This window comes from Pan paniscus, chromosome 14, assembly GCF_029289425.2.
Source record: "Pan paniscus chromosome 14, NHGRI_mPanPan1-v2.0_pri, whole genome shotgun sequence".
Taxonomy (NCBI): domain Eukaryota; kingdom Metazoa; phylum Chordata; class Mammalia; order Primates; family Hominidae; genus Pan; species Pan paniscus.
Window position 1 is genome coordinate 18999515 of NC_073263.2, and position 21917 is coordinate 19021431.

At 43.7% G+C, this 21917-nt stretch overlaps 1 protein-coding gene across 1 annotated transcript in view; it reads left to right on the forward strand.

Annotated features, from left to right (window-relative positions):
• LOC117975669 (protein mono-ADP-ribosyltransferase PARP4-like) overlaps positions 1-21917 on the forward strand; it is a 71696-nt gene that overhangs the window by 11297 nt on the left and 38482 nt on the right. Inside the window, exons 5-10 of the mRNA XM_063595896.1 lie at positions 775-870; positions 8073-8256; positions 8488-8644; positions 11078-11202; positions 16546-16677; positions 17781-17867. Of these exons, the coding sequence (XP_063451966.1) occupies positions 775-870; positions 8073-8256; positions 8488-8644; positions 11078-11202; positions 16546-16677; positions 17781-17867 (781 nt within the window). The remainder of the gene's footprint in view (positions 1-774; positions 871-8072; positions 8257-8487; positions 8645-11077; positions 11203-16545; positions 16678-17780; positions 17868-21917) is intronic.

Below are 21917 nucleotides of genomic sequence, written 5' to 3' on the forward strand. Positions count from 1 at the left end.
CAGATCTTTGTGGAAGAAAGACAAGTTCTTCAATACTATCTATAGAGATAAACGGGTAACCGCAAGGAAAAAATATAAAGTTGGACCCTTACCTCATTTCTCATACTTAAACTCCAGATAGAGCAAATATTTAAATATTTAAATTCAAACCATAAAAGTATACTAAATGAAAAATGGGAGAATCTTTTTAAAATAATCTTTAAGTAGGGATGAGCTTTCTAAGTAGGACCAAAACCCAAAAGCTATTTTACAAAATTCATTAGATCTCCTAATACGAAATTCAAACAGTAGGTGTTTATAGAATAAAAGGCAGGGGCCGGGAGCGGTGGCTCATGCCTGTATTCCCAGCACTTTGGGAGGCTGAGGCAGGTGGATCATGAGGCCAGGAGATCGAGACCATCCTGACTAACACGGTGAAACCGCGTCTCTACTAAAAATACAAAAAATTAGACGTGTGTGGTGGCACATGCCTATAGTCCCAGCTACTCGGGAGGCTGAGGCGGGAGAATGGCGTGAACCCGGGAGGCGGAGCTTGCAGTGAGCTGAGATGGCGCCACTGCACTCCAGCCTGAGCAACAGAGCGAGACTCCGTCTCAAAAAAAAAAAAAGGCAGAAATCTCCCTTTACTTGTGTTCCGAGAAACAACCATGGCTTCACCCTGATTGCAGAGTTCTCTGAATGCCAGAAGTTCAGTAGGAACCTGCCAAAGTTCTGAGCGAGGGAGAGATGCAGTCAGTGTTGGGCTTACACCTTATCCTGCCCTTCTCTTTTCAGAGGGTTGCTTTTACCCAAAGTAGTGGAAGATCTTGGTGTGCAAAGAACAGACGTCGGAAACCTTGGAAGTGGGATTTATTTCAGTGATTTGCTCAGGTATGTTCGATCCTTAATCACAGAATCATTACTGAGTACTTGCTATGTGTTTTCTTCTGTCTTTCCTTGGTGAGGGAGTTTCTCAACCAAAACACAGATTTATCTATTATATATGACCTCAATATGCCTGGAATACTATTTCATCTTCAACATACTTGATAATATTTAAATCTGCCCTTGGGCCAGACATGGTGGCTTATGCCTGTAATCCCAGCTCTTTGGGAGGCCAGGGCAGGAGGATCACTTGAGCCCAGGAGTTTAAGACCAGCCTAGGCAACATAGCAAGACCCCATCTCTATAAAAAATTTTAAAAATTAGCTGTGCATGGTGGCGCTAATAGAACCCATAGTTCCAGCTACTAGGGAGGCTGAGGCAGGAGGATCACTTGAGTCCAGGAATTCAAGGCTGGAGTGAGCTATGATTATGCCACTGCAGTCCAGAGTGGGCAACACAGTGAGAAGAACCCCATGTACATCATCTGCCAACCTTATAATTGGTATTGTGACATCATTTTATGCAAGGAAACAGACTCAGGGAGGTCAGGGAACTTGCCTGAGGTTGCAGAGCTAATTAAAGGATAGAGACTGAGTTCAGGCCCAGGACAAAGTACAATGATCCAAGATATTTAAAGAGTTCCTACAAATCAATAAGGAAAAGATAAGCAGATGTGCAAAAGACTTGAATAGAAACCCAATAGCAAAGAAAATGAGCTGGGGCCAGGCGCAGTGGCTCATGCCTGTAATCCCAGCACTTTGGGAGGCCAAGGCAGGTAGATCACTTGAGGCCAGGAGTTCGAGACCATCCTGGCCAATGTGATGAAACCCCATCTCTACTAAAAATACAAAAATTAGCTGTGCGTGGTGGTATGCACCTGTAGTCCCAGCTACTCAGGAGTTCGAGGCAGAGAGATTTCTCAAGTCCAGGAGTTTGAGATTAAGGGCAACACAGCAAGGCCCTATGTCTAAAAAAACTTTTTAAAATTAGCCAGGCATTGTGTCATACATCTGTAATCCAAGCTACTCAGGAGGCTGAGGCAGGAGGATTGCTTGAGCCCAGCAGTCCAAGGCCACAGTGAGGTATGACTGAACCACTACATCCAGCTTGGGAGACAAAGTGAGACCCAATCTTTAAAAAAAAAAAAAAGAAAGAAAGAAAAGAAAAAAGAAAAAAAGAGAGAGCACTGTAGTAACAGAACACTGGAAATCATGCAGATGTCCATGGACAGTGGAATGGATCCGTACATTTTGGTGGAGTCCTACATGAAGTCCCATCCTGCAGTTTAAACAAGTGGACTGTGGCTACACATGTCAAATGGATGAGCCTTAGGACCTTAGTGGAGCAAAAGTTACTAGATGATTCTATATACAGGCATACCTTGGAGATATTGAGGGTTTGATTCCACACTACTGCAATAAAGCAAATATTGCAATAAAGTGAGTCACACACATTTTTTGGTTTCCCAATGAGTATAAAAGGTTTACACTCGTCTATTAAGTGTGCAATAGCATTGTTTTTTTTTAAGAAATGTACATACCTTAATTTTAACATACTATATTACTAAAAATGCTAATCATCTGAGCCTTCAGTGAGCCATTGTCTTTTTGCTGGTGGAAGGTCAAGACCTCAATGTTGATGGCTGCTGACTGATGAGGGTGGTGGTTGCTGAAAGCTGAGGTGGCCGTGGCAATTTCTTAAAATAAGACAAGAATGAAGTTCACCTCAGCAATTGACTCTTCCTTTCATGAAAGATTTATCTGTAGTATGAGATGCTATTTGATACCATTTACCTGCAGTAGAACTTCCTTGAAAATTGGAGTCAATTATCTCAAACACTGCTGCTGCTTTCTCCACTAAGTTTATGTAATATTCAAAATCCTTTGTTGTCAGTTCAACAATGTTCACAACATCTTCACCAGGAATGGATTCCATCTCAAGAAACCACTTTCTTCACTCATTCATAAGAAGCAACTCCTCATTCATTCAAGTTTGATCATGAGATTGCAGCAATTCGGTCCCATTTTCAGGCTCCAATTCTAATTCTAGTTCTCCTGCTGCTTCTGCCACATCTACAGTGACTTCCTCCACTGAAGTTTGAACCCCTCAAAGTCACCCAAGATAGTTAGAATAAACTTCTTCCAAACCCCTTTTAATACTGATATGCTGACTTGCTCCCATAACTCATCAAATGCTCTTAAGGGCAAGGAGAATAGCGAATCCTTTCTGGAAGGTTTTCAATTTACTTTGTTCAGATCCATCAGAGGAATCACTGTCTAAGGCAGCTATAGCCTTACAAAATGTATTTTTTTTTTTAGAGTTGGGGCTTGCTCCATTATTGCCCAGGTGAGAGTACAGTAAGATGCAACCATAGCTCCCTGGAACCTCAAACTGCTGGACTCAAGTGATCATCCCACCTCAGACTCCTGGGATTACAGGCATACCTGGCCAAAATATATTTCTTTCTTTCTTTTTTTTTTTTTTTTGAGATGGAGTTTGCTCTTGTTGCCCAGGCTGGAGTGCAATGGCGTGATCACGGCTCACTGCAACCTCCGCCTCCCGGGTTCAAGCGATTCTTCTGTCTCAGCCTCCTGAGTAGCTGGGATTACAGGCACATGCCACCACGCCTGGCTAATTTTTGTACTTTTAGTGGAGACGGGGTTTCATCATATTGATCAGGCTGGTCTCAAACTCCTGACCTCAGGTGATCTGCCCTCCTCGGCCTTCCAAAATGCTGGGATGACAGGCATCAGCCACAGCACCCAGCCCAAAATGTATTTCTTAAATAATAAGACTTGAAAGCTGAAATTACTCCTTGGTCCATGGCTGCAGAATGGAAGTTGTGTTAGCAGGCGTGAAAACAACAAACTCCTTGTACCTCTCCATCAGAGCTCCTGGATGGCTAGGCGCTTTGCCAGTGAGCAGTCATATTTTGAAAGGAACCTTTTTTGTTTAGCAATAGATCTCTACACCGGGCGTAAAATTCAGTAAACCATTCTGTAAACAGATGTGCTGTCATCCAGGTTTTGTTGTTCCATTTATAGAGCACAGAAAGAGTAGATTTAGCACAATTCTTTAGGGCTCTAGGATTTTTGGAATGGTAAGTGAGCACTGGCTTCAGCTTATAGTCACCAGCTGCATTACCCCCTGACAAGAGTCAGCCTGTCGTCTGGAACTTTGAAGCTAGCCATTGACTCCTCTCCAGCTGTGGAAGTCCTAGATGGCATTTTCTTCCAATAGAAGGCTGTTATGTCTACATGGAAAATCTGTTGTTTAGTGAAGCCACCTGCATCAATGATCTTAGCTAGATCTTCTGGATAATTTGCTGCAGCTTCTACGTCAGCACTGGCTGGTTCACCTTCCATTGTTATGTTATGGAGATGGCTTCTTTCCTTAAACCTCAGCCAACCTCTGCTAGCTTCAAGCCTTCCTTCTGCAGTTTCCTCACCTCTCTGAGCCTTCATAGAATTGAACAGAGTTGGGGCCTTGCTCTGGATTAGACTTTGGCTTAAGAGAATGCTGTGGCTGGTTTGATCTTCTATCCAGACTATTAAAATTTTCTTCATATCAGCAATAAGGCTGTTTTGCTTTCTTATCATTCGTATGTTCACTGGAGCAGCACTTTTAATTTCCTTCAAGAATTGTTTCTTTACATTCACCACTTGGAGAACTGTTTGCCGCAAGAGGCCTAGCTTTCAGCCTGTCTTGGTTTTCAACATGCCTTCCTCACCAAGCTTAATCATTTCTAGCTTTTGATTTAAAGTGAAAGATGTACAACTCTTTCTTTCACTTGAACACTTAGAGGCCACTGTAGGGTTATTAACTGGCCTAATTTCAGTATTGCTGTATCTCAGGAAATAGGGAGGCCAGAGAAGAAGGAGAGAGATGAGGGAACCACTGGTCAGTGGAGTAGTCAGAACACACATAACATCTACCAAGCCCACCACCTTATATGGGCACAGTTCATTGCACCCAAAACAATTGCAACAGTAACATCACAGATCATTGATCACACATTGCCATTACAGCTATAATAAAAATGAAAAGGTTTGAAACATTGTGAGAATTACCAAAATGAGACACAGAGACACAAAGGAAGCACATGCTGTTTAAAAAAAAAATGGCACCTGTAGACCTGCTCAACACGGAGTTGCCAGAAACCTTCAATTTGTAAAAAAAAAAAAAAAAAAAAAAAAGCAATATCTGCAAAGTGCAATAAAACAAGGTATGCCTGCATGTGCAAGGCTCAAAAACAAGCAAAAGTATACATTACATTGTTGAGGGACATATATCTGTGCATTAATTAATACTATGAAAGAAAATAGGCCAGGCACAATGGCTCAAGCCAGTAATCCTAACCCTTTGGAAGACCAAGGTGGATGAAATTGCTTGAGGCCAAGAGTTCGAGACCAGCCTGGGCAACATAGTGAGACCCCATAGCTACAAAAATGTTTTTTTTTTCGAGACAGAGTCTCACTCTGTCGCCCGAGCTGGAGTGCAGTGGCGCGATCTCGGCTTACTGCAATCTCTTCCTGCGGGGTTCACGCCATTCTCCTGCCTCAGCCTCCCTAGTAGCTGGGACTACAGGCGCCTGCCACCACGCCCGGCTAATTTTTTTGTATTTTTAGTAGAGACAGGGTTTCACCGTGTTAACCAGGATGGTCTCGATCTCCTGACCTCGTGATCCACCCGTCTCAGCCTCCCAAAGTGCTGGGATTACAGGCATGAGCCACTGCTCCCAGCCGCTACAAAATTGTTTTTAAAAATTAGCCAGGCACAGTGGTGCACACCTGTAGTCCCAGCCTCAGGAGACTGAGGTGGGAGGATTGCTTGAGGCCAGGAGGTTGAGGCTGCAGAGAGCTATGATTGCACCACTGCACTCCAGCTTGGATGAAAGAGTGCAAGACCCTGTCTCAAACACACACACACACACACACACACACACACACACAAAAGAGAAAACTGTTATAAAAAAGGGGACACGGTAAAACCTCTCCCACCTACCCAGGGTCCCCTCTGTGGCTCCTTGTGGAATAAATTCCACATGGGAAAAAAAGAGAAAATAATACACACAAAAATCAAGACAGTGATCAAATTACCTCTGGCTGGGAGAGAAGGTGAGCTGTGGGGCAGCATAGAAGTTTTAGGGATGTTCTAGTTCTTAAGCTAAGTGGTAGCTATGTGGATATTTATCTTATTATTCTTTAAATATGTATATCATAAATGTTTTTTCCTATGCACAATATATCAAAGTAAAAATTTTTAGATGTGAATTGAGCCAAATAGCAGTGGATTAAGGAGTAAATGAGCCAGAAGAGATGGTCACTGGCCCCCTCTGCCAGAACGTGGTGAGATAGGAAGCAACAGAGAGAGCTCCAGGGAGAAGTCCAGGGTGGGGCTTAATGAAAAGGAAGGAAGCATGCTTGTAAGTTGCAGGAAAAGAGCCTTCCAAAGGGGAGAGGGTTATAGAAGGAATGGTGGGACTGATTTTTTTTTTTTTTTTAGTGGGTGAAACAAAGAAGGGTCATCTGGCCATACTTCTGCATTTTGAACTTAATCTTTAAAAAATAGGGCCGGGCGCGGTGGCTTACGCCTGTAATCCCAGAACTTTGGGAGGCCGAGACGGGCGGATCACGAGGTCAGGCGATCGAGACCATCCTGGCTAACACAGTGAAACCCGGTCTCTACTAAAAATACAAAAAATTAGCCGGGCGTGGTGGCGGGCGCCTGTAGTCCCAGCTACTCCGGAGGCTGAGGCAGAAGAATGGTGTGAACCCGGGAGGTGGGGCTTGCAGTGAGCGGAGATAGCGCCACTGCAGTCTGGCCTGGGCGAAAGAGCGAGACTCCGTCTCAAAAAAAAAAAAAAATAGGCCGGGCGCGGTGGCTCACGCTTGTAATCCCAGCACTTTGGGAGGCCGAGGCAGGCCGATCACGAGGTCAGGAGATAAGAGACCATCCTGGCTAACACAGTGAAACCGCGTCTCTACTAAAAATACAAAAAAATTAGCCGGGCGTGGTGGCGGGTGCCTGCAGTCCCAGCTGCTGGGGAGGCTGAGGCAGGAGAATGGCGTGAACCCGGGAGGCGGAGCTTGCAGTGAGCCGAGATCCGCCACAGCACTCCAGCCTGGGCGACAGAGGGAGACTCTGTTTCTAAAAAAAAAAAAAAAAAAAAAAAAAAAAATAGAGATGCGTCTCTAAAATGTTGTCTCCTCTGTCCAAGTGTTCTCATTGTTCAATTCCCACCTATGTAACAAACCTGCACGTTGTGCACATGTACCCTAGAACTTAAAGTATAATAAAAAAAATAAAATGTTGTCCCCAAAGGTGTGTCCTAGCCTGTGCTCCTAATAGCAAGAGTTGCCTTATTAAAGCTTCTGATTCCCCAAGAAAGATAAAACAACATTTCTCATTTGGATATCATTTGAAATGTTTGTTTTTCCACTCAGGAGGCTTTGTGAGAGCTTGTCTTTCCCTTTGACCGGTTCTTACTCACTTGGTACCCACAGTTCTTACTCCTTTCCGAGCTTTAGTGCAGAGAATTAAATCTACTTTTTCCTAATTAATAAGGCGGTGATTTTTCCTTCTACTTACCACCCCGGTATTTATGACAGCAAAGTGTGTATATTTTAGTAGCTAAAAAAGATTTAGGAGAACAGTAGAATTCATTTCCGTCTGGAAACAAAGTGTTTTGAGCACTGCCTAGCACAACATAAGGGCAATATACATATTTGTCACGTAGAAATGCGAAATAGGCCAGGCATGGTTGCTCATGCCTGTAATCCTAGCACTTTGGGAGGCTGAGGAGGGAGGATCACTTGAGCCCAGGAGTTTGAGACCAGCCTGGGAAACATAGTGAGACCCCATCTTTGCAAAAAATTTTAAAAGTTAGCTAGGTGTGGTGCACACCTGTAGTCCCAGCTACTCAGGCGGCTGAGGCAGGAGGATCACTTAAGCCCAGGAGTTCGAGACTGCAATGAGCTATGATCGTGCCACTGCACTCTAGCCTGGGTAACAGAGCAAGATTCTGTCTTAAAAAAAGAAGAAATATTAAATAAATAAGTGCATAATAAAGTTCTAAATTGAGTCTTTGGAGATAATTTCAATAACAGGAAAATTTAGAACAGTTTACCAGGAAAGTCTTTTCAATAGTATGTTATTGACAAGTCACTCTAAGCTGTAAATATGTGTTTATTTCCTTTCGCATGTAGTACAAGTATCAAGTACTCACACCCGGGAGAGATAGATGGCACCAGACTCCTGCTCATTTGTGACGTAGCCCTCGGAAAGTGTATGGACTTACACGAGAAGAACTTTTCCTTGACTGAAGCACCACCAGGCTACGACAGTGTGCATGGAGTTTCACAAACAGCCTCTGTCACCACAGACTTAGAGGTATTTTTATATCAAGGAACAAGCAAAGAGGGTCTTGAATGCTCAAAGAAGAGCCTCAGTTTTTTGCTCCTATTTTCATTAAATATGCTTAAGTTTAAATAATTGTTAAACATTTACTGCATGAATTCAACATTTTCTAAATTAGCAAACATGCTTTTATGAAAACATCTGCCCATACAGGTTTTTTGTTGCTACTGTTGTTAATCACCTACTGATTTCTATTTGCTCTAGAATGATGAATTTGTTGTCTATAAAACCAATCAGGTTAAAATGAAATATATTATTAAATTTCCCATGCCTGGAGATCAAATAAAGGACTTTCATCCTAGTGATCATACTGAATTAGAGGAATACAGACCTGAGTTTTCAAATTTTTCAAAGGATGAAGGTAGGACAATTTTCTTGAATGCAGTTTTATGTTATTATATTTATAGACCTCAAATGTTATATTTTCAATGGAGTGTATATTTGCATTTGTTTTATCTATGACCTCATTCATAAGTATTTCATTTCTTTTCAATCTCAGAATTGTTTCCCACAAATTTCTCTCAATGTTAACATCAGTCAAACCCCTCTGCCTAATATCAAAATAGAGCACTTAATTTTAAAATATATATATATATATATATATATTTTTTTTTTTTGAGACAGGGTCTCACTCTGTCCCCCAGGCTGGAGTACAATGTGTGATCAAAGTGCACTGCAGCCTCAAACTCCTGGGTTCAAATGATCCTCCTGACTCAACCTCCCAAGTATCTAGGACTACCATCCGTGACCTGTTTTTTTTTTTTTTTTGAAACGGAGTCTCGCTCTGTCGCCCAGGCTGGACTACAGTGGCGCGATCTCGGCTCACTGCAAGCTCCGCCTCCAGGGTTCACGCCATTCTCCTGCCTTAGCCTCCCAAGTAGCTGGGACTACAGGCACCCGCCACCGCACCCGGCTAATTTTTTGTATTTTTAGTAGAGACGAGATTTCACTGTGTTAGCCAGGATGGTCTCAATCTCCTGACCTCATGAACCGCCCGCCTCAGCCTCCCAAAGTGCTGAGATTACAGGCGTGAGCCACGGTGCCCTGCCAACATTTTTTAATTTGTTTTTTTTTTTTTTAGAGACGAGATCTCACTATGTTGCCCAGGCTGGTCTGAAATTCCTGGCCTCAAGCGATCCTCCTGCCTTGGTATCCCAAAGTGCTGGGATTACGGATGTGAGCCACCATGGCCAGCCTCATTTCTTTTTTTATCTTGCATACATAAAAACCAGGATGCTTGAGAAAGGTTAAACAATCTCAAAATTCCATGTGACTTCATTAACACACTGAAGTTGCGCTTATTCCCTTCAGGAATAGCCAAAGCTAAAACCTGTGGAACCTTGCTAAGATGTCATGGTGCAGAAAGTGTAATGGGACGGGGAGAACAGACAGCAGAGCCGCTGTAGAGCCAGGAAGCCCAGGGTTTGAGTGTTGCCCTTCCACCCTGCAGTCTTGAAACTGCATACCTTTTGCGCTCCACCTTCTCTCCGATGGGAATGAGAGCAGTACCCGCATGACAGAATTGCTGTAAGGGCTGAAGGGGAAATTGAAGGCACTGAGTAAATTGCCATGTGTGGTGCGTGTGTTAGCCGTAGTAATGCGAGCATACAAGAGGATATTCACTTCTCAGAGTATCATGAGCCCAAACAACTGCAGTATTAATTAGTAGGACTGTAAGAACACATTAACATTTTTGACCGTGCTCAAATTATTTTTTGTCAGAAATGCACGAGGTCATGTGTGTTCAGAGGTGACTCCAATTTTTTCTCTGGGTGTCATTAAGTGAAATATCTGGCAAGATGATATGTATTTATATTTCCTAACCTTATCTGTATTCTGTATGTTTGTACCACTTAGAATAGGATGTGAACATTTTTCAGTATGCTGCCATAGGAGCCTTGGATTGAAAATCTACGTTGTTTGATGCCATCCCAAAATGCTTGGGTGGCACCATAAATAATAGTGACCGAGCCCTTCCACACTACAAGCCAGGGAATGCAGACACCTGGATTCAGGCTTCAGCCACCCTTGAGACAGTCTGAAGACTTCTGTGTATTTGTGTGTATATTTAAATATATGTCAAGTACTGCTATGTTTTCAAGAGGACACCCCACAGTCTGTACATTAAAAAGTCAGAAGAGCACATGCCTGTAGTCCCAGCTACTCAAGAGGCTGAGGCAGGAGGATTACTTGAGCACAGGAGTTCAAAACCAGCCTGGGCAACATAGTGAGACTCCCATCTCTACCAAAAAGAAGAAAAGAAGAACAAAAATTTAAGCAGAAGGGTCTTTAAAAAAAAAAAAAAAAAGGCAGGCCAGGCATGGTGGCTCACACCCATAGTCCCAGCACTTTGGGAAGTCAAGGCAGGTGGATCCTTTGAGTCCAGGAGTTCAAGACCAGCCTGGGCAACATGGCTAAACCTCATCTCTACAAAAAAATACCAAAAAATTAGCTAGGCATGGTGGTGCATGCCTGTAGTCCCAGCTACTCAGGAGGCTGAGATGGGAGGATCACCCGAGCAAGAAAGGATGAGTCTACCATGAGCAGAGATTGTGCCACTGCACTCCCACCTGGGTAACAGAGTGAGATGCTGTCTCAAAAAAAAAGGCATCTCCCATTTTTCTCATGTGGGTTCACTTGCTTTTCAAAATTGGCTATTGAAAATCATAAAATGCTGTTTATCCATTTTCCCTACAATAAAATGCATGAAGGCATGGAGAAGGAATAAAGATCAAGATAACAAAAATAGACAGGGATGGTTTTGAAAGCTAATGGTAACATTTTTAACGTTTAGATTACCAGTTACCAGATGCCAAAACTTCCAGCAGCACCAAGGCCGGCCTCCAGGATGCCTCTGGGAACTTGGTTCCTCTGGAGGATGTCCACATCATGGGGAGAATCATAGACACTGTAGCCCAGGTATGTTGTCTGTGGCTTTATGACACTTAAACTACATGGATGCAAACCATACATGAGAATTTGATTGCAGTTGCCTGAACTGAAGGGAATAGATAGATTTCTAAAATGTATTTATTCAAGAGATATTCACTGAGCACTCCATGCCAGGGACTAGCTAGGCTCTGGGCATCCAGCAATGCACAATACAAAAGCTCTGCCCTTGTGGAGCACACACAGTGTGGGGGAATAGGAAATAAACATGATGAAAGAGTGAAACACATAACATATTAGATGGTGACAGGTGCTAAAGAGAAAAATGAAAGCAGGAGGGGATAGAAGCTGTGAAAGACGGGGGCTTTGAACCTGTAAACAGAATGGCCATGGAGGCCTCCCTGAGAAGGTGACATCTACATACAGACCTGAAGGAAGTGGGGGCTAAACTATGTGGACATCGGGGGATGCTTATTCCAGGCAGCGGGAACATCACCACATGCCAAGGCTCAGAGGTAGGAAGGAGGCTGATCTGGCCCAGGCGCACCAAGGAGATGCACTGTGGCTGCAGTGGGGTGGAAAGGGGAGAGTGCATGGGGACTGAGTCAGAGAGGCGAGGGGCTCTCACATCAGCACACAGGTCATGCTGTCCTTGACTCTGAGTGAAATGGAAGCTTCTAGATGTTTGGCAGAGGAATGACATGAACAGACCTGTTTTAACCGGCTCACTCTGGCCACCATGTTGGGAACAGTAGGAAGAGGCCCAGTGGGAGAAATGTTAGGTCAAGTTCCCTGGAAAGCAGACTCTGGATGGAATTTGTTTTCAGGAAGCCTGTGGAACTGTGCCTGCGGGAGCCGCACCTATGAGGGAGTGAGGGAGGCAGGACATGGCCGAGGAGACAACAGAGTCCTCAGATGATCTTAGGGGAAGCTCTGGGCCAGAGTGGTCCTTGAGAGAAGGTCTGAATCAAGGCAAGGGGGCCGGGCTTTGTAGCCCCACTGGGGCCAGTCCTGGGATGTGGGCTGCTCCGGGGAGGGGTCAGAACCTTGGCTAAGGCAGTTTGTCTTTGGCTGAGGATGGTTCCTGGGTTGGCGCCCCACAGGTGACACTCCTAGCAGTCTCAGCCGTGAAGGGGACACAGCAGGCCCAACGTCACATCACATAGAGGAGACAATTGACAATTCAGTTAAGGGACCTGGTGATGTGGAGAAGAAGGTTTGCAGTGGGGGTGTAGGAAGTGATGGAGTCTGCCAAGGCCTGAGGGCAGAGCCAATCAGATTTGCTGGTGGGGACGGGACACAAGAGAAAGACAGCGGCCCAGGAAGACAGCAGAGTGTTTTCCCTGAATAACTAGAAGGATCATGTTTGCACTTACTAGAATGGGCAAAGTCACAGGAGGGCAGGTTGGGGGCCATCAGGAGTTTATCTTTGGCCAAGTAGGTCTTGTGACTACATAGGACCAGGGAGGAGACCCCAGTTGGACTTATAAGTGGGGAGTCAGCAGCATTCACATAGTGTTTAAAGTCATGAGCCCAGATTAAACACCCAGAGAATCAGTAGAGCACAGAGGCCAACATGGAGACGTAGGGGAGGAGGCTGAGTCAGCCATGGAGACCAGGAGGGAGCGGCTGTAGAAACACATGAGGACAGCTGAACAGGGAGGGGAGGAAAGGCTGCTGGTGGTCTCATGAATAATGACCAGCCCTAACCATTGGATTTAGCAATGAGATTGTTGGTGACCTTTGCCTTTTGATGGTGTGGTGGGGGTGAAAGGCTGATCAGAGTGAGTTCAAGAGAGAATGGGAGGAAGAATGGGGAGACAGAGGAGAGGATGAGACAGCAGCTGAAGAGAAGTGGGGTTGTGTTTTCTTTCTCCTTTTAAGATGCAAGAAACAACGGCATATGTGGGAGTCAGCACAGGAGGGAAACCTGGCGACCTGGGAGAGGGTAATTGCTGGAGCTACTTCCTTCTCTACACCCTTCCCTATGTTTTATTGCATAAATAGGAAATATTGTTGAAAAGACTTTGCGGGTAAACTGTTCTGAATTTTACTTTTATCAAAATATCTCCAAAGACTCAATTTAGAACTTTCTTATGCCCTTATTTATTTAACATTTCTATGTAACAAACATATATATTGCCCTTATGTTGTGCCAGGCAGTGCTCAAAGCACTTTCTTCCCAGAGAGAGATGAATTCTACTGTTCTCCCAAATCTTTGTTAGCTTCTAAAATATACACATTTTGCTATCATAAATACCAGGGTGGTGGCCGGGTGTGGTGGTTCATGCCTGTAATCCCAGGACTTTGGAGGGGAGGCCAAGGCAGGAGGATTGCTTGAGCTCAGGAGTTCCAGACCAGCCTGGGGAACATGGAGAAACCCCATCTCTACAAAAATTGGCTGAGCGCAGTGGCGTGCACCTGTAGTCCCATCTACTTGGGAGGTTGAGATGGGAGGATGGCTTACCATTACTAGAATGGGCAAAGTCACAGGAGGGCAGGTTGGAGGAGGCAGAGGTTGCAATGAGCCAAGACCACACCACTGCACTCCAACCTGGGTGATAGAGTGAGACCCTGTCTCAAAAAAAAAAAAAAAAAAAAAACTCAGGGTGTTGAAAGAGAAGGAGAAAACCCCACCTTATTAAATTATCTGCACTGAAGCTCAGAAAGAGCATGAAATACCAAGTGAGTAAGAACTGGTCAAAGCAAAAGACAAGCATCACAGGAGGGTTATCTAATGTGGGTGCTGAGGCCGCAGCCAGGAGCTCGCAGCAGGTTCATCATCCACAGTCACAGGATGGAAGGCAGCGTTTCAGGGGTGCCAAGTGGCCAGATGCAGTGGTAAGAGCTTGGAAAGTTAAGTTTTTGGTTTTCTAAAATTGAATTGGTTTGCTAAGATTTGACCTCATCATCAGCTTCTGACTCTGAAGATTGCATTGAACAACCATAAAGGCCTTTGAGGAGATTAAGAACGTTCAAGTACAGTGCCATGATGTTCTGATCCCTGTAGAGGAAAATCAGTTTCATTTCAGTGATCACCTTAAACTGGGGATATGGGGTGTCGGGTGAGAAGAGCAGTTTGGATATAGCTGACCTCCACCCCTGGGCCCACTCTGACCCATACACACATCCTCAAGGCAGCTCAGAGCAACATCATAGACTTTGAAAAGACCCAGCTGTGGGCTCATGGGACATGTTCCATTTCCACCAATCCCTTTGGCACCACTTAGGATCTGTAAACATAATGGTTACCATTTCTTAAGAGTCAGGCCCTCAGCCGAGTTTTCCACATGCAGTACTTAATTCTCTCAGACTCAGATCATTCTGATTTCAACATCCAGATTCTTAACCAGTACACCATAGTGCAGCATGGTAGATCATACAAAGCAAAGGATCCGGAGTTTGTAAGGCTTAGCTTTGAATTCTTGCTTATTCTTTCTAGTGCTGTGAGTTTGGGAAAGTTGCTTAACTTTTTTGCGTCATTTTCCTCATGTGTAAAATGGAAATAATAATATCTGCCCATCAGTGTTGTGGCTATTCGATCTAATAAATATAAATAACTTAGGGATTTACGCGCAAAACAAATTATGACGAGGTTACAGGGAGAGGCGTGTGTCCTCCATGCCTTACTTGGGATTAGATGACTTGTACCGTTTGATATTTCAAACCCGAAGAGGCCTGTTCCCTGGGGAAGTTTGCCCCAAAATAACTTTCGATTTAGCAGTGAATTTCTCACTCATTTTATGATGAAACAGCCGGACTGTAGACCGAGCTTGAGTATCCAAGCAGAGGCTGGGGTGTAGATTCTTGTATGTGCATGGCTGATACATTTTGACCCTTCTTGGAAGAGATTAATGATGTTAAGCTTAGTTACATCATGGTTTTATCTAATGAAAGAAAATTAAGATGTCAAAATTTGTTACATTATATTAGTTTCTGTTCTAAGGCCTGGTAAAAATACTTTTATTATAGTCTAAAATTACTGACCTTTGTGAGTGCCCAGCCACACAGTGTGATATGCAGAGAGAGTGCAGCTGACACAGGCCTGATGTCTGGGGACTCCTGCGCAAAGGCGGGCCTGCTAACTAGAACAGGCAGGAAGGCTACTGAGTAGGAAGAAACATAAGTCTATACCGAGTACAATTAGATAGTGGTCCTGATCATCAAACTCAGGGCAAGCATACATGCCTTTGAGGGTTTGGTAAAACTGGGGAAATCCAAGAGAGGATGAGAAGGAGTTACATGCACAGTCAAGGGGACAGTGTCTGACGTCCTCCCAGTCAGTACTAGGTGGACCCCAGTCCTGGTGTCTCCCAGCCAGGCACACTCTAAGCATTCATTGCAGGCAGCGTAGCCCAGATTGCTGAGAAACTCCAGGACGCACCTTTGCCTCATCTTGGGTGGCTGGCCAGACTGGGATTCCAGGAATCCTACCCACTGGCTAGCGAGGTATTCATTTGCAGGATGCCAAGAGATTCTGTCTCCAGGACGGTGCTGACCTGCTGATTTGGGGAGACTCAAATTGCTTATATTAACAAGGACTCCATGAAAAATTTTCCCTGGCACCCTACACACCCTAGGGGCAGCCAAGCTTGCAGCAAATCCAGGTGTGGACAATGTTTTCAAATAAGTTAGATTTTTTTTTAATTTTTCATTTTGGTCTCTTCCCCAGATTATTGATTACAGATCATTAAATATTTTTGCCTTATTATTGTCACATGTTAGAATCTTACTGTTTATTATATGTCTGGGGGGTTTTTTCTTAATTTTCAAATATTTAAAGCCTCCTGCCTTTTCCTGAGTGAGGGAGTGATGAAAACAGTCTGTTGGAAAGATTAATTAGATAATAGAGACAACAGAGAGTAGTGGAGAAGACTTGATTCTGGAAGAACCAACGCACACAGAGATGAGGAGCTAGATGAGGGCTGGGTAGAGAGAGGGGGAAAGCCACAGAGAGGTCCCCAGGAGGAAAGGCCAAGTCCTGAGAGCCGATAGGATAGAAGGACTATTCTGGAATCGTTTCCAGCCAACATGGCACGAAGGAGGCATCAAAGCCCACAGCATGAAAGGGGCGATTTTCCAGCCGTCTTAACAACAGCTATATTGCCTCTGCTAAGTCAGTGTTGGTAAGACTTCAGGTGGCTTCTATTCCAGTTGGACATGAATGAACCACCTAACCGTGGGACTGGGGCATTTTATCACATGACACTAGCTCTCCATTGCAAAAGTGAAGCCAGGGTTGGGAATTTGAGGGGCATGATACAAATTCAAGGAAATTCAAATAAATATGCAAAATCATTTTCGTTCGTCCTTGTTCCTGCAAATGTAGTCCATGTGGTCTCACCAATTGTATGGATTTTTTCTCTTCTTCAGGTCATTGTATTTCAGACATACACAAATAAAAGTCATGTGCCCATTGAGGCAAAATATATCTTTCCTTTGGATGACAAGGCCGCCGTGTGTGGCTTCGAAGCCTTCATCAGTGGGAAGCACATAGTTGGAGAGGTAAGGCGAGAAGATGCATCGTGCCCGCTCTCGGCTTTCAAAGTCAGCTTCCATTTCCCAGAACCTTTGTTTTCGGAGTCCCCATGGCTATAAGGTTGAGTAGCAGCCTTATCATAAAACGAGAATATTCTTTGAAGAACCAGTTCTTGCACAGTGAGCCTTCCTCAAATATCCCTCCCTGATGAAGGGTTTCTATCCCTATCTATCCAGTCTTCATCATCAGTGTCTTGCACATTCTTTCCCTTGGCACTGTAAGAGTGATTTCAGTATGAAAAGTTTAAAAGGGCCGGGTGTGGTGGCTCATGCCTATAATCCCAGCACTTCGGGAGGCTGAGGCAGGCAGATCACTCGATGTCAGGAGTTCGAGACCAGCCTGGCCAACATGGCAAAACCCTATCTCTACTAAAAATACAAAAATTAGCCAGGTGTGGTTGTGCACGCCTGTAATCCCAGCTACTTGGGAGGCTGAGGCAGGAGAATCTCTTGAACCTGGGAGGCGGAGGTTGCAGTGAGCCAAGATCGCACCACTGCACTCCAGCCTGGGCAACAGAGTGAGACTCCATCTCAGAAAAAAGATAAAAAGAAAAGTTTAAGAGAGGCACATTGGAAAATTGGTGAAGCCCTTATATATTTTTGTAAAACCTGATCCCCGGCATCCTGCTATAAAAGTCAAGCTGAAATGAAAACTATTGTAACTTTCTAAAAAAAAAGAAAAAAGAAAGAAAAGAAACAACAGTTTATTAATTCTTTGTATATTGTAAGGATTAGACCACAGTTACAATTATAAACTATAATTTACTAAATTTAAAGTAATTATTATTTTTTGTTCAACATAAACTCCCAACCAAAAAAAAATTTTTTTCACTATTGATTCTGAAATATTTTGATCCCAACTGAAAGAGACTTCTCTTTAGTTGGCCTTTCCTGGTTCAAATTCTTATCAGATAAGTACATTTTGATGATCACTTTATTTAAGTTTCCATTCATCTTAGACTCAGTTTTTAGGTTTTGCCTGGGTTTTAATAAACATTGATGTTGTTTTCTTCATTAAAGCCTGAAGTCACTCTTCATGTAAGGAATGATTTAAAACTCATCTTTTCCAGATTAAAGAGAAGGAAGAAGCCCAGCGAGAGTACCGAGAAGCTGTGACCCAGGGCCATGGCGCTTACCTGATGAGTCAGGATGCTCCGGTACGGCTTGGTGTGCATGCCGCGTGCATACAGGAGAGGGAAAGAGAGTTAGAACAAGATATGAAATACGAATTTCATGCTAGAGGCTGAGATAATTTACACTGTTGTAGGCCCAGAGTTCCACTTGCTCTAAGTAAGGGGAAGCCATGCCAGTCAGACCCATTTGACTTAACAAAAGAGGAAAGGGCATCAATAGTTCCAGACAAACAGGAAGAGCTAGGCCTGTCATTGGGAACTGAGTTTCCCAGAAGGAATGACAGACAAAAAGATAACATTTGAGATATGTAACTTTCATCTTCTGATAAGAGTCTGATATATTGGCCGTGCACAATGGCTCACACCTGTAATCTCAGCACTTTGGGAGGCTGAGACAGGCGGATCACCTGAGGTCAGGAATTTGAGACCAGCCTGGCCAACATGGTGAAACCCCATCTCTACTAAAAGTACAAAAATTAGCTGGGCGTGGTGGCAGGCACCTGTAATCCCAGCTACTGGAGAGGCTGCAGCAGGAGAATCTCTTGAACTCGGGGGGCAGAGGTTGCAGTGAGCCAAAATTGCGCCATTGCACTCCAGCCTGGGTGACAAGAGCAAAACTCCGTCTCAAAAAAAAAAAAAAAAAAAAAAGAAGAGTGTGATATATTTACAATTTCCCTGGAAGTAAGCTTACCTAGCAGATGGTCCAAACATAAAGAAGGGAGGCATTTCTGCCAGGTCCTGTGCGGGCCCAGCTCCTGTGCTTTTAGGTGATTAGCTTTAGCAGGGATGTGACCTGCACAGCGTGGAAGAGGGAACAGCTGGCAGGTCCACTGGCCTACTTTCCTTAAATGTCAGGTGTTTTCACGAGGCCTCTGGAAGGTGCTAGATTGCATGTAGTCAGCGTCTAACTCTAGTGCAGATATTTTAGTTGTTTTTGCAGATGGGGCCATATGTTTGAGTATCACCTCTGAGGGAGACAAATGGCCATGGTGTTTTGAAAATTTAATGTTTGCTGGGGCTAGGGGCACATTCAAGATTAATATAGATCGAAGGGGTAAATTATTGCTCTTGACATCTAAGATATCCACTTGCAGGATGGGAATAGGCAATGAAGAGGTGATTATTGAACAGTTAACAATGCTAACTCTATGTATGGCCAAACTGTATGTATAGAAGCCTGGGGTTCATTATCGGGTTATCCTCCTATGTGAGTTGGTAAATGTTTCCTCCTAAATACCTATGTATTTCCCTAGGAATATGGTCCACAAGAAAACAGTCTTCACAAAAGATATTACCTGTGGGTAAAGTCTGATCAGAACTATTGTTAACCCAAGCCTTCAGGTCTCCCAGAATGTATTTGACATCTTGTGACTATAATGTTCTCATATCATAATATATGGTATTCACTTTGGGAGGCCAAAGCAGGAGGATCGCTTCAGCCCAGGAGGTTGTAGTGAGCCATGGTCAGGCCACTGCACTCCAGCCTGAGTGACTGAGCAAGACCCCATCTTTAAAAATAAACAAAATTTTGAAAAAAGTAAGGCATGTGATGGAGAGTCTGGGTGTGCAGTGGGGGAGCCTGCTCCAAGAAGAGACTGTGCCAGTTAGCACCGCCCATGCCTGGAGGGGCTGGGATCCGTTCTGCTTTTCTGTCGAGTTTTTGGGATCTTTCTAAGTGTTTCTCCCTCATCTTCCAAGCATGTGTTTGCAATTATAAACTCTAGTAAAGTGAGCTTCCCAGGGGTAGAGACCATCAGGCCTCCTCCTTGGCGTGAGTTCTGGTCCTCTAAGAGCCTCCCTGAAGGAGCACAGGAAGACTCCAGCCTGCCTCGCTAACGGATGGAAGCTGTAACTACCAATAACCCATGTTAGGGATCTTCTAGTCAATGTTATGATCATCACCAATTAATATGGAGGGTAAAGACAAATCCAGTCTTTATCCATAGGTTGAAAAACATCTTGGAAATTGTTTTCATAAGCTCTTTTTCTGAAAAATAATTGATGTTTTCTTTAATATTTCAGGAGGAACTCCTTTAAGCAAGGAGGTCTTGATAGTTGTAGAATTATTGTAGAGAGAAAAGTAATAGGGCACTTGTCATTTAAATGTCAGAGATGCTCTTTGCTAGAGTGAGAGTTGCTTCTTTATGCCTTTTGCTATGTTGATGTGTATCAGATTTCAAGAGGTAGACTTTATTCACTCTTTGCCAGCTCTAGGCCTTTGGGATCAGATTCAGGTAATATTGTTATTTGTGGAAATTAAGTTGATATCTTTGTCAGCATTCTGATACCTTATAGGGTTGTTTTTAGAGTCATCTACTCCCTCCCTCAGGAATTGAAAGTCAAGAATTTCAACTTTTTTCTATTTGAAGGATAAGTTAGTCCTCTGATGGATGGGAGCTTAAATTAGCCAAACTTTCAGATGTTTCCTCCCATTATCACTTTCTCTGTTTAACCTCAGCTACACATGAGTACATTCTTCCCCATGTCATGTCTCTCCTGTTGAGTTGTGAGCTTTCTCAACACTGTTAACAGGTACTTCAAAAATATTTCTCCAATGTCTTCAAAATTAAAACATGTGAAATGCAATCAGTTCTACAGCAAATCGTCACATCCTAAGGATTTTGTCCCAGTGTGGTGCCGGCGTATTTGAATATTTTAATGCAAAATCCAAGCATAGATGGAGAAAACAGATATGTTTTTTAAACATCTGGTTTTATGTTTACATGTGGAAATCTCACATTCTTCCAAGGCTAAGAAATAGGAATATCTGTGTTTCCTTGAGTGAGAGGGGAGCCGTAAAGAGGCAAGAGCTGCTGCAGGTGTGAGCCCTGCCTCAGGACTACACCAGCGGGAACACAGGAGTTCATCATCTGGTCATTCTCCCAGCTCATAGTTTGATTTCTGCCTTAAAAATCATGGACTGATTTTTTAAAAGTGAATTATTAAATATGTTTTGCTGAAATTAATTTTCTTTATTATAAAATTTACCATTTTAACCTTTTTTAAGTGTACAGTTTAGTGCTGTTAGCTACATTCACAATTCTGTGCAACCATCACCATCTTCAAACTATTTCATCAGCCCAAACAGAGACTATGTATCCATTAAACAGTAACTCCACATTCCCTCCTACACCCAGCGCCTGCTACCACGACTCTATGTTCTGTCTCTATGACTTTGCCTGTTCTGAGTATCTCATATAAGTGGAGTCATAGGACATTGTCCCTTTATGTCTGGCTTATTTCACTTAGCATGATGTTTTTAATGTCCATCTATGTTGAAGCATGTGTCAGAATTTCCCTTCTTTTTAAAGCTGAATAATATTCCATTGCATGGATGGACCATGTTTTGCTTATCCATTCATCTATCGGTGGACACTTGGGTTGTTTCTGTCCTTTGGCTATTGTGAATAATGCTGCTATGAGCATTGGTATACAAGCGTCTGTTTGAGTCTGCTTTCAATTCTGGATATATGCGCAGCTTGGGATTGCTGGATCATATGTTCGTTCTATGTTTAGTTTTTTTGGGAATTGCCATGCTGTCTTCCATAGCAGCTGCATCATTTTACATTCCCACCACTAGTGCACCAGGATTCCAGTTTTTCCACATCCTCACCGACACTCATCATTCCGGTTTTTTCCATATTGATTGAAATCAATCAGCTTTTCTTTGGTTTGTTTTGGTTTTTGAGACACAGTGTCGTTCGGTCATCTAAGCTGGAGTGCAGTGGTGCAATCATAGCTCACCACAGCCTCGACTTCCTGAACCCAAGCAATCCTCCCACCTCAGCCTCCAGAGTAGCTGGAACTACAGGTATATGCCACCACTTTCTTTCCTATTGTTTTTTATTTGTCTGTTTGGTTTTTGTTTGCTGTTGGTGTTTTTTGAGACAGCCTATCACTTTGTCGCCCAGGCTGGAATGGAGTGGCGCAATCTTGGCTCACTGCAGCTCTGACATCCGGGTCTCAAGCCATCCTCCTGCCTCAGCCCTCCAAGTAGGTGGGACTACAGGCCCACACCACCACACCCAGCTAATTTTTTGTAGAGACAGCATTTCGCCATGGACCCAGGCTGGT